The following is a 13799-nucleotide window of genomic DNA, read 5'->3' on the forward strand; positions in this document are numbered from 1 at the left end:
GACAACTATCGAAACGTCGACAAAAATGAGTACATCATCAGGATACTTTTAGATGTTTTTAAAACATTATAGTTTATAAGATATGACAAAAATACGTAAAAAATTATAATTTTGTTATTAAGTGACAAAAGTGTAACTAATTACCCATAATTATGTTAAAACTTAGGGATTTAAGTGTAATAAGATGGGTGGCTAAAATATAAATATTATTTAAAAGACCAATTTACCCTCATTTTAGGGGTGTATTTATAAATTAAGAGGAAAAAAATTCTTATTTTTTTTGGTATCTTAAAATGCCCTCTCTATGCATTATAATATAGTATAGATAACCATAATTGGGCTTTGACACCCATGCACTAGAAGTTTAAAAAGTTGGGCAAGCCCAATTACACATATAAAGATTACTGGGCCAAGGATTACTACAAGGAGAGGGATATTGGCCTCTAATAATTCTAAGTAGACGTCATTGGCAATTGGCAGTCCCATATTTTTTTATTCCCGCTGGCAGTCCCATCTTTCAGCTATTTTTCCTCCACCGGCCATCAGTTAAAAATATTTAACGAAGTTAAGTTTTTTCCGAATTACAAACTGATGTTTTAGGGATTTTGATTAGAATAAGGATACGAGTCTATTGATGTAAAACTTACCTTGAAACGGTGCTCCAAACGACTAGATTTTTGTTAATTGGAAGTTTAATCACCCGAATTGAAACACCGTTTTCATCGTTTGGAGCAACGTTTCGAAGTAAGTTTTATATCAACAGATTTGTATACTTGTTCTAATCAAAAGTCTTAAAACATCAGTTTGTAATTCGATTAAAAGTTAAGTTTTTTTTACTGGGGTGAAGCAAAAATAGTTGAAAGGTGAGGAAAAAAAAAAGACGTGTACTTGGCAACCGATCCCCAAAGACGATCAACAAAGAGGATACAGTTTTCTACCTCTTCTCCATATATGTTGGGCCGGATCTGCTGCTGGGATAACAGATCAGACCACACGGCTGAGACAAGGTAGAAGAACGCCGGAGAAAAATGGGGACGACGACGGCACTGGCGCCGGGACTGTCACGGAAGCTGAAGAAGGTTCTAGAAACACGCACCGACAGTCCAGATCTACTCGCTTCTCTCAACACACTTTCTACATTTTATACGGAGAATACGACTCCGGCTCGACGGAACCTCCGATCGACTATCGAGAAGCGTTCGCTCTCGATTAATCATGATTTTCTTCTTGCTTCTGATGCCGCACAGCAGGTTTGGATGATTTTTTTTGGTTCTGTGTGTTTGTGAATTGAAATGTTGAAGTCATTGTGATTTGTTGGTTGAATTGATTGTGTTGTCTTTTAGGCGTTGGATCGGGTGGAGGAAGAGGTTAATTCGCTTGCGGAATGCTGTGACAAGTGAGTGATTGTAATCGTTTGAAGATTGAATTGTAGTTTTTAAGTAGTTGTGGATTTTATGTGAATGTGCAAGAGGTTGATGAGTGATTAGTGATTTATAAGTGTAGGAATTTGAAAATTGAATATAATAAGTTGTAGGTTTTAAGTGATTGTGGAATTTATATGAAAATGGAAGAGTTTGATGAGTAATTAGTGATATATAATTGTGTGCATTGGAAGATCGAACGCGATAACATGTAGGATTTAAGTGATTCTGGTTTTTATATGAAATAGGAAGAATTTGATGGGTGATTATTAGTGATATATAAGTGTAGTCATTAGAAGATCAATCACAATAACTTGTAGTTCTTAAGTAGTTGCGAATTATACATGAATTTGGAAAAATATAATGAGTAATTAGTAGTATATAATTCTACACACATGTAGGTGGGGTGATCTGTAAAGAAATCAATAAGGTCTCATATAATGTGGAATGCTAATGTGATGGAACATGATTTTCCCGATCTAGTAGTGTTGAAAATAATAAAAAAGTTAAGCAGGAACTGGAAAAATTAAACAGAATAACTTGTATTTTTTAAGTACTTGTGAATTGTATAGAAAATTGGACAAATTTGATGAATAAATTTTAATATATGCTTCTACACACTTATAGATGGGAAGATCTATTAAGAAATCAACAAGCAAACACTCTTATGTTTTTCACGATTTAGTAGTGTTAAAAAGTTAAGGTTAAGGGGCAAACATTGCCATAGTTGTTAATAGCGAATAGCGACAAGGGACCTATATGCTACATAGCGAATAGCGACAAATAGCAACCGCTATCTTATAAATAGCGATACACTAGAAAAAGAATTTTGAAATTTTTTATATGTATATTATATCAAAATACATTGGTATATATGCTATTTTACATGTATATTTAACAAAAACCTATAAATCCAGCTATTTTATAGCTATATCTAATTGCTATTTACATAAAAAAACAAACTATCGCTATCATCACTATTTGTCGCTATGACCCAAATAGCGACACTATGTCGCATCACTACATAGTGCGCTATAGTGGTCGCTATAGCCGCTATTAACAACTATGAACATTGCTCATGATGTAAATGTTGCAGGATTGCTAAATCTTTGAGTAACTGTAATGCTACTACTGGAGATATTATTACTACCACAGAAAGGCTTAAACAGGAACTTGAAGTTACCACACAGAGGCAAGAGATTGCATCATGTTTCCTTCGAGATTATCAACTTTCCAACGAAGAGGTGATGATATTTTTCATGGTGAAAATCTTATTCAACGCTGCCATTGAACCACAAAGGCGGTACGATGTGATTGTGCATTTGTACTTACTTTTCGTGTTCTTGTAGATAAACGCACTTAGGGAGGAAGAATTAAACGAAAACTTTTTCAAGGCATTGAGCCATGTGCAAACGATCCATGCAAATTGCAAAGTTCTTCTCAGGACCCATCATCAGGTAGATTCTCTTGCTTAACACCGACACACATAATTGTATATGACTATATGTTCTATTCCTGCCATTTTTCTGTATCAAGTAGCATGGACGAGAATGTGACACAGATTGTAAAATCTAGTAGTTGTGTGAAGATTGCTACTACATTATCGTTATTATGTCTTATTGGTTTTAAAAATTGATTTTTTAAGAACACACCGACAATGCAAAGGGCTGCTACATTGTAAATTTTTTTATGCCAACAATTACTTTTGAATGTATGTTTGGACCCTTTTCTTTTGAAGTGGTTAGGTATGAATTAAGGCTGAGCTCAGCTTATTCTAAAGGTATTTTTCCAAAAGAGTATCATTGCTGCATTGATAAAACCTTTCAAGTTGCATAAGTCAGTTGAGATTATGAGATATTTGGACACATGAATTCTTTATGGTTTGCATGCCATTTCATAGTTAATTCTTTTCCCGGTTTTCAATGTTCACAGCGGGCAGGTTTAGAGCTCATGGATATGATGGCTGTCTATCAAGAGGGTGCCTATGAACGCCTGTGCAGGTGAACGAACAATGAATTTTTTAAGACTTGTAGGGTTTTTCTTGATTATAGTGCTTACTTCACTAAATATGTATATCAACAATTGAACACCACTAGTGAGGGACTTACTACTTTTGCTTGTTTAATCCACTATTAGGATTATTAATCTATATACTATTAAAGTATTATTTTACCAAGAAAATTTCCACGGCCAACCATAGGGTCAATGGCGCCAAAGGCATGCACCTAGGCGCAGCGCAGCAAAACCGCCTTGCATGCAGCAAGACGCAAATGCGCAAAAATACTGGAAAAACATACCAAAATCTGCAAAAAAAAAAAAAAAAAAATTAACTAGTCTAAAACAGCTAACAGCCTAAACCAGTCTAAAACATGTTTAAACAGCTAAAAATGGCTTGGAATACACATACGACTTGTTTGTCTTGGGTACACGCTTTTTTAGCACTTTGCGCCTATAGGCGGGAGTATCGTCCTTTGCGCCTTGGCGTATCACTATGCCTGGCAACTCTGATCTGGACAGTGGACACCTGATTTTGGGTCCTTATGGGTCGTTCTAACGACCTGGTGGGTCATTCTGGGCATGGCTGATTCATATTTGTCAATAGCAATCGCTACGGTCGCTTATAGCGAATAGCGTGGCGTATAGGTCCATGCTGTAACGGAAGATAGCGATAGCCGATAGATAGAAGTCTTAAATTTTTTTTTTTTTTTGTTCTTTTAATATATATAGCAATTAAATATAGCTATAAAATATCTGGATTTTAGGTTTTTGTTAAATGTACATGTAAAATAGCATATATACCAGGGTATTTTGATATAATATACATATAAAAAAATTAAAACTTTTTTCTAGTGTATCGCTATTTATAAATAGCACCCGCTATTTGTTGCTATTCACCATTAACAACTATGGGCTGATGTTAAGAACGGGTCAAAATGGGTAGTAATAGAACAGTCAAAATGAAGAACGGGTCAGAACGAGTTGATTACTTAAACCTGAGAGGGTTAGATTGGGCCTATACTTCAGACGGCCACAGCCGCCGTCACCCCGTCTACTGTTGTTGAAATAAAAAAAGACAAAAATTTCAAACTTCATAATCTGGATTTTAAACTCATGCTTCAGACAACCGTCGACTTTCTCCTCTGATTTTGGAGGGAATAGATTGTCTGGGTTTTTGAGAGCTTTGAGTTGTTAAATAACGACGGTGACACATCATGGTGAACGACAGAACACGAACGAAATGCACAGATCTAAGGGTTTAGGTAAGGATGTTCCATAGCTCCGGCGGAGGAACCAGGAAGATCCGTTGGAGAAGCAGAGTTTTTTGCAGGACGGCTGTGAAAGTGTGGAGGAATACCTAATCTGTGAAGATATGCCATGTATATGTTATTTAGTGTGTATATATTACACATGTATAGTTTAATATTAAAAAAATTATTAAAAAAAAAAACCTTTTCTAAACCAACCCGACCCGAACCTGTTTCGATCCAAACCCAAACAAACCTTTATTGAATTGACCCGTTTCGACCCGCCACCTGACCCGACCGACCTGCCCGTTTTGCCAGGTGTTCATATATCACCCTTTGCGTCTTGAGCATTTGACTAACTAGGGGTTAACTCGATAGCTTATTTCATATTAGTTTCGTATGTAGGTCCATTCCATAGTGTGAGGTTGGTTAAATGGAGATGGGGTTAGGGGTGTTCTTCGGGTTTTTATCAGGTTTTGGGTTTTTGGCTGGGAAAAAGTAAACTGATAACCGACCCATAAATATTGGGTTGGTTGGGTTTGGGTTAGGGTTTTTCCGGGTCAGGTTTAATCGGTTTTTGTAGAAGGAAACTAAGCAGAAGGTGAAATATAATATTGCCTTTGCATTCTTCAAAATCACTTACCTAAGCCATGTTATTCATCAGAAGTGTCAGCTCAAATATATATTTGACTATTACCCACTAAATAACAGTTAAGGTCTAGTTGGCATTCAGTTCCATCCTTTGTTCTCACTTCTCACCTACAAAATTGAATAAAATATTTGTTTTTTCCAAATAAATCTTGATGCATAACAACTGTGCTTTAAACTAACAACATTTTGGTTATGAATTATGATCTTAGACCGTACGGTGTGGGCGTGGAAATCTGGGATGGAGGCACGCCCACAAACCACCCCGTTCTTGGCGTTTTCCACGCCGTTGTGTGTGGGGCGGGGGATTCTTGGGGGCAATTTGGTTGATGATGTGGCGCGAGTTGATTGGTGGTTTGTGGTAGGAGGTTTGTGATTGGTTAGTTTTTTTTGAACACTAGGTGGGGCCCTTTCCATGCCCAACACCACCCCATGCTTTTTTTACCACGCCATCTTGCTTACGTGGCTGCCACATGGTACTTGACGCCCTCTCTTCATGCCCCTCCACACCGAATGGTCTTATTGTTTTGACTTTTAGCACAATTTAGATTCTGGCATTAAGCTGAATAAAATCTGTAAAATAAGTGATCCCAAATGCTTCTGCTTTGTTCCAAGCACCATTTAATGCAATGTCTTTACCTTTTTGTAGATGATCTAACTGTCCCTCTTGATTGACAATATTGATTGATTATTTTTTTTTTTTTACCTTACATTGAGTAGACAACTAGACATTATTTTTACCTAGAGTAAACAGCCAAATGGTCCCTGAGGATTAGTCACTTTTACCACTTTAGTCCAAAACTCAAACATTTTGAATTTGGGTCCCTGTGGTTTCAGTTTTGTTGTCATTTTCATCCAAAAACAAAATCTGGTAAGATTTTTCATTTTACATCCAGCTTTTTTGTCTTTTTCCTCCCTTTTAATGAAGGGCAAAATAGTCATACTTGTTTAATTTGTTATAATAAAACGTTAAAAGACCATTTTGCCCTTCATTAAAAGGGAGGATAAAGACAAAAAAAACTGGATGTTAACTGAAAAATCTAACCAGATTTTGATTTTGGATGAAAACGGCAACAAAATCGAAACCACAGGGACCCAGATTCAAAAGGTTTGACTTTTGGACTAAAGTGGCAAAAGTGACCAATCCTCAGGGACCACTTTGACAGTTTACTCTTTTACCTATGTATGGTTCGAGTGGGGATATGGTTTATGCCAATGGGTTGAATCAAGACATTTAACTAACAATGAAACAAGTCAAACAGGTTTAAAGTGTTCCTGAAGTATATTTAAAATAGTTACAACTTCCTAAATGGGTTTAAATGAAAAGAACTGGTTTACTATTGTAATAACATATTTTTTTTAATCACAATTCGCACCTCTTTGTTTTTTTAAATGCACAAAAACTGTTTTGAGGGTCTAGTGGTCTACGCAACCTGACCTGTTTTATCCTGAACCCTTTGTGTCCTGTCACCCTACCCGACCAAGTGGCTGACCTGCCTATTTAGCCATGTTTACTTGCTTTATTGTGCTTTCTTTCTTGATTCGGTGGTTGTTTTGTCTTTCACCCAGGTGGGTTCAGACAGAGTGCAGGAGATTGGGTGACACTGATAACCCTGAAGTTAGCGAGCTACTGAAAATGGCAGTTCGATGTCTCAAAGAAAGACCAGTACTGTTCAAGTATTGTGCTGAAGAGGTATATATTAGTAGAATAATCATCTTTAGCTACATCATATTGAACAGTTATAATCATATCTAGAGCTATAATAAACCGTGCTTTGTTACATGGTGCCTGGATGGGGCCGAGCTATAGAAAATATAGAGAACCTAAATGAGGAAAACTCAAATCGATTTGTCAGTTCTCTTTATTATTTTGATCTGCTAGCTATAAGTATAACCCAAATCAACCATTCATGTGTAAATAAATGGCAACTTCTGATAATTACCATTGTTGACACCAAAGTCATTATTATCTTTTTTAACATAGACATGAAATGGTTATAGAGTTTAACCCAAAAATTTAGTTACATTTAGGCCTGTATGCTATGTTGATCCACGTTTAAGGTTTGAATCTTCAAATATTGAGGTTGGTTTGATCACAAGCCGCTAGTATTGTTCATGAAAATAACATTAAACTGATAATAAAAAATCATCACTCAAAGGCTCTGCAGCTAAACTATGAACATCGTGGTGACAAATTTCTCAAAGTAAAAATTACTAAGTTACGCACACTCTGTAAACTCGTATGAATAAGATAATCAGCTGTTTCAGTGTTTGGCAAATTTTGATATTCAAGAAATTAGTATATAAGATGGCTTAGTATTGAGGTTGTAGAAAAGTTTGTAGAAAAGTGTTTTTATTTTTATCATAACTTATTTGTTAACAAATGCTTTTAAACATTATAGTGCATATAATTCCAATAAGTATTTTGTCATAATTGACTCAACTGAACCAAAATGCATCCAATTTGACACCAAAAGTTTCTATTGTGTGATCCCTAAATACATACCATGGCTGCTTTTTCCAAATTCATTACATTAAAAAGAAGGATATCATTTCGTCACACACAATTACAAATTTACAACATGTGTCAAGTCGGATGCATTTTGGAGCAGTATCTAGGGTAAAAGGGGTAAATAACTGAAACCATTCTTTGTTAATTAATCAGTTTAGTGACGAGATTGGAATGTACGACTGATTATTTTAACACCTAAATAATCAGATAATAAGATCAGAATAGCACTGAAATTACTTCATTATCATTACAACTTCAAGGTGCAATGATCATTCTTATAATGCACATCCAAACAACCTCAATTCTTTCGACCTATTTAAAACTTTATTAACCATTAAGTTAATAATTGGTAGGTAGCAAATATGAGGCACAATGCACTGTTTAGAAGATTTATAAGTGCTCTTACACGTGGAGGACCTGGTGGAATGCCCAGGCCAATTGAAGTACATGCTCATGATCCGTTACGCTATGTAGGTGACATGCTCGGTTGGTTGCATCAGGTGTGTGAATTACAAATAACTTTTGATTTCACTCTTTTGTAATTATGATTTTTTTTAAATATTTTGTTTTTTTTTTTTTAATTTATCTGAATGCAGGCTCTTGCATCTGAAAGAGAACTTGTATTTGTGTTGCTTGATCCAGATGCAGTGGTCAATACTGGACCAACTGCTCGGCGATTTTCCATGAGCTCAGAGAGTAATGAAGAAAAATCAGAAGGTGATTTGACATTTGTTTTGGATAGGATCTTTGAGGGCGTTTGCAGGCCTTTTAAAGTCAGAGTTGAACAAGTGTTGCAGTCTCAACCGAATCTCATAATCTCATATAAGCTTAGCAACACTCTCGAGTTCTACAGCTACACTGTGAGTTCAATTATTATGACTAGAGGTGGCAAATGGGTAATTTTATGCACGTGTTGTGTGATTTTATAGGCCAAATGTCACTAAATAGTAACCGAGTTTCACAATTGTTTTACCAAGGTTTGTCAATCTCCTTTTAAGAGGTTTAACTTCTCAAGTTTTCATTTGACTATAATGTTACCTACTTACTGTTTACATATGCTAACGTGGCATAATCGTCATATAGCCAGCTGTGTAAAATTGATGGCGTGGCAAAAATGTTCAATTTATTCTGGGTTGACCTGCCACATAAGCTATTTTACACAAGATGCAGTTCATTTAAAAAAAAAAGCCATGACAGTGAAACAATATTGAAACTTAAGTGATTAGACCTCTTAAAAAAGTTTAAATGACCTAGGTGGAAAAAGTGTGAAACTTGGTACTATTTAGTATTTTCCGACGTTAATCAAAATTAGAAAAAAAATATATATATGTTATTTCAATAACAGTAATAATCTAATTGTTTTCAAATATAACGATTTAGGAGTCTTTGTGACGCATAAAAGTTAAATATATATTAGGGGTTACTTTTCTTTCGAAGCTAATGTATACTGGTTTAACCCATTTATAAATAATCAGGGTAAAAACTTAAAATTGCCACCTCACTATTAGCCTTCAGATTTCTAACTTGTTTGCATCTAAATAAATGTTTATAAACTGTGATAAATTGATAATAGGTGTCAGATCTGCTAGGGAGAGAAACAGCTCTTTGTAATACCCTTTGGGGTCTCAAGGACGCCGCTCAGAAAACATTCTTTGACATTTTAAAAGTCAGAGGCGAGAAGCTTTTGAGATATCCACCATTTGTTGCTGTTGATCTTTCTCCACCGCCAGCGCTGAGTGAAGGAGTCTCTTTGTTGCTTGAACTAATCCAGATTCACGACACCATGATGGTTCCTGCGTCAGGGATAAAACCAGCTTTCGATCCCGTTATATCTGCCTTGCTCGATCCTATAATACAGGTAGTTAACATGTTATGATGCTTTCTCGCTCACCACACTTGAATTTGTAGACTTCTTTCTTTCTCAACATATATAATAATAGAGGCCGGTTAACGTACAAAAGGCTCTTAACGTGCGTCGGTACGCGACCACCAATATAACGTGCGTAATTAGGGTTAACCCAACCCTTGCGTATTTATGCAAATAATGTGCGTTAGGGGTGTGCATGGGTCGGTTTGGGTCGGTTTTGACCAAAAACCATAACCATAATTGCGATGTCGGTTATTGGATAACCATAACCATAGCCGATCGGTTATGGTGGTTATGGTTATTCGGTTTTGATGGTTATAGCGGGTCGGTTATGGGTGGTTAACCGTGTATTCAGCTTAGCTAAGAATAGCTTAATTTTTTTTAACATGGAATAAATTGTTATTGCATATTTATATATATTAGTATATTACATATTATTAAAAAATACATATAATATATAACATTAATACCAATTATTATCGAATATTCAAATAAAGTGATATGATACATTTCATAAATTTAAATAAACATTCAACCAAAACCACAAAATGATATGAAAAACCCATAAGTACTAAAAATCTTCAGTCAAAAACGTCAGATATTAAAAATATGGTGAAAAGTCCTAAATCCTACAAAGATTTATTACATGTCGGTTCGGTTATGGTGGGTATGGAAAAAATGATAACCATAACCGACCCGCTACTTCTGGTTTTCAAAAAAACCATTAACCGACCCACCGGTTTTTTATTTGGTTCGGTTTTTTCGGTTCAGTTTTGTCGGATAATTCGGTTATGGTTCGGTTAGTTCGGTTTTTTACACACCCCTAATGTGCGTAATCAGGGTTTAACCCAACCCATGGGCAAGTATGCAAATAACGTGCATAATTATGCAAAGTTAATTACTGTTGTGCCACCGCGTTCAGTTGGAGGCCTAGATTAGATCAAATGTGCGGTTGAGATGCTCGCGTACACGTCGCACGATAAGGTGGTCCTTGTATTTTAAACGTTATAATAATATTGTAATCATATCAAACACATTATTATATATATGTATGTTTGTGTATTTATAAAATTCAAAACAGAATACAACAACCATGCTAAAGTGTTGAACTCAGCCTGCGCGAGCCAAAGCTATGTTTTTACATCAACTTGGTTGATCAAACTCCTTATTTTGTTTCTAACCATGGTTTTTTTTTTTTTTTTTTTGTTTATTACTTTATTTATATAATTACAAATCCAGATTTGTGAACTAGCAATGGAAGCACACAAGTCGAAAGGATCTATCGAGTCATCTAGAAGAAATAGAACAAAGACTGATGTTGGCCAATCACGAAGATCATCTGTTGATGCTATTTTGGCAAGCAGCAGCCAAGTATTTCCATCTAAGGTCCCTTTTCTATCCGTCTTTCATATTCCCTTCGGTTATCTTACGAAAGTGAAACCACAGGGACTGAAATGGTTACGAAAGTGAAACCACAGGGACTGAAATCGCAATTTTTAAAATTAATGGACTGAAATAGTGATTTTTGACAAACCACAGGGACGAAAACAGTAATTAACTCATGAAATTATCGTTCATTTCAACTGGATTTTTTAAAAGATTGTTACTTTTGTCTTTCTAATCTACCCCTGTTTTGACGGTGTATTGATGTAAGTTAGATTATTCCTCTATATGGGGTCCGTTTTGTGTTTTTATGATATGAACTAAATTTGGATCCGGTTGGATCAATGCATGCAGAACAATGAAACCACATCAAAGATTTTCATCATCAATTGCTTATGTGCGATACAACAACCGTTACTAAGACACGATGTGGCTTCTGAGTATGTGAAGAAACTTGGAACAATGATCGATAATCACATGTTGAGTCTGGTGGAGAAAGAAGTCGAGGCCATTTTAACAAGATGCGGTTTGTCAAACAAGATGTCTCTTTTCAAAAACTCCACTGCTGACTCACCACCATTAGCTGACATGGAAGACACTTCACCTGAATCTCTTTCGGAGTCTCTCAAAGCTTTCTTCGGGCTCATTCTTGGAAGTGATAGCTCACTCCCGGAATTTGAACAGATGAACCTTCCAGGTCTTCGGTCTGAAGCTTGTGCCCAGGTGGCTACATCTCTGGCAGAAGCTTATGATGTTATTTACAAGGCGATTATGGATCCGAGCAATGGTTATGCTGATCCCAAGTCGTTAGCCCGACATCCCCCCGATCAGATACGGACCATTTTGGGAATCTAATATACGAGTATAGCATTGTATTATTGCAAATCGTGTTGTGCGAGAATAATTTCTTTTCCTTTCTTTGGTTGTTACTATGATTGAACAATTTTTTTTTTCTTTTTGAGCCATTTAGATATGTTTCTGGTTATGTTATATTTCAAACGGTTTAGATGCCATAAGCTAGATGATTTTGCTACAGATTTTTTTTTAATGTATGACAACCTCTTAAATGCTTTAGTTTATAATTTCCTATATAAAAGCTACACCGTGTGCGTACGAATGGCAAGCAACCAAAGATGGAGATAAGATTTAACATGCGATTAGGGGTTGTTTGGCAACTTTTGATTGGGTAGGTGGGAACGGTAAGAGGTTTGAAGTGGTAGGGGTGTAAATGAGCCTAGCCGAGCACGAGCTCGATTAACTTATGAGAGCTCGGCTCGATTCGGAGGCCCATTCTGCAATGTTTTTGAACTAGGGCAAAGGGTAGAGGTCTCTTGTTTTTCATTCGGTGATGTTTTCGAACTGATCGATTCAGAGGTCCGTTCAACCATTTAGATGTCTTATTTTGGTGAAGCAAACACCCTGAACTCGGACCGATTACCGAACATCCTCTTTAGTGTTTTAGCCTTTTAGGTTTGTTGTGTAGACATGTAAAAATATTATTTTACAACGTTTTCTCATTTATTTATTTGTTATGTTTATTACTATAATTATGATAGATTTATTTTTTTTTTTTCATTTAAAGAATATTAGTTATAAGAAAGCTTATTTATTGTTAATAATAAGTGTAATTAAAATAAAGAAAATTTCATATATCGTTATTTGATACGTACTCATGAGAAATTTAATTCATATGCTTTCTTTAAATTAAATTTTCTGTTTTATATTAGACATGTACAACAACAACCATACCCAGTAAATCCCACAAATAGCAACGCTACTTATAGGGTCTGGGGAGGGTGGGATGTAGACAGACCTTGCCTCTATCCCTGGGGATAGAGAGACTGCTTCCAGAGAGACCCTCGGCTCGAAAACGAACAACATACTAACACACCAAGTCAAAGAATACAGGAATAAAAAGTCACCAATACCAAGAAAGTGATCAGAGTGCCACAATATAATGTAAATCATGTATAATAGCATACAACATCATTTGGGCATACACACAAGAAGGCAATCACCGGTAAAGTAACATAAAGAATAAGAAAAACCTACGTCCCTTAAATACACCTAAGACCTTACTGCAATATCCTCTAGAAGTTCTTAACCCTAATCCTACGCCTCCACGAAGTCCTATCTTGGACCATGTCCTCAGAAAGATGTAAAATCAAACAGTGTGTGTTAGGATGTTTTATATTAGACATGTAGTAATTTCATTTTCTGTTTTATATTAGACATGTAGTAATTTCAAGATTTTAGTGAGAATTTTGTTGTGACTGGCATTCGTGAGGAGTATGATGGCTTCAAATCAAACATTGTGTGTTAGGAGGTTATTTCGAGAGGACCACTCTCCAATTAAAAATAAACGACAAACAAACTGGAACAATTTTCTTCTTGATTTCTTAATGCAAAATGAAATACAATTTATAGGGAATTATTGTAACTAAACGTGATCCTAAATTAATGCAGAAAATGTGAAAATGGAATGAGTGGGTCCTAGATACATGCATGCACGTGGGAATTTAAAACAACTAAATTAGAAATGGTCTTTTCTTTATGCGGCTGGACGTGGGGCTCCACTTTCAATCTTCTTAACTGAATCGGTTGTTGGGTTAATACCGGGTCGGGTTTGCGGTTTTGGTTCAGATGGTTTCTGGATCATATCAATACCCCGCCCATGAAAATTGACCTTGTCCTCAAGGTCCAAAATCTTTGCTGCAGTCGGG

At 35.9% G+C, this 13799-nt stretch overlaps 1 protein-coding gene across 1 annotated transcript; it reads left to right on the forward strand.

Moving 5' to 3' along the window:
* The first annotated feature begins 872 nt into the window (after positions 1-872).
* LOC110929057 (conserved oligomeric Golgi complex subunit 6) lies at positions 873-12128 on the forward strand. The gene is made up of 11 exons (XM_022172157.2): positions 873-1250; positions 1344-1396; positions 2518-2665; positions 2771-2878; positions 3354-3421; positions 6884-7007; positions 8180-8326; positions 8423-8686; positions 9400-9684; positions 10933-11079; positions 11431-12128. Exons 1-11 carry the CDS (start codon positions 1029-1031, stop codon positions 11929-11931), a joined length of 2067 nt encoding a protein of 688 aa, XP_022027849.1. The 5' UTR covers positions 873-1028; the 3' UTR covers positions 11932-12128.
* The last annotated feature ends 1671 nt before the right edge of the window (positions 12129-13799 follow it).

This window comes from Helianthus annuus, chromosome 3 (genome assembly GCF_002127325.2).
Source record: "Helianthus annuus cultivar XRQ/B chromosome 3, HanXRQr2.0-SUNRISE, whole genome shotgun sequence".
NCBI lineage: Eukaryota > Viridiplantae > Streptophyta > Magnoliopsida > Asterales > Asteraceae > Helianthus > Helianthus annuus.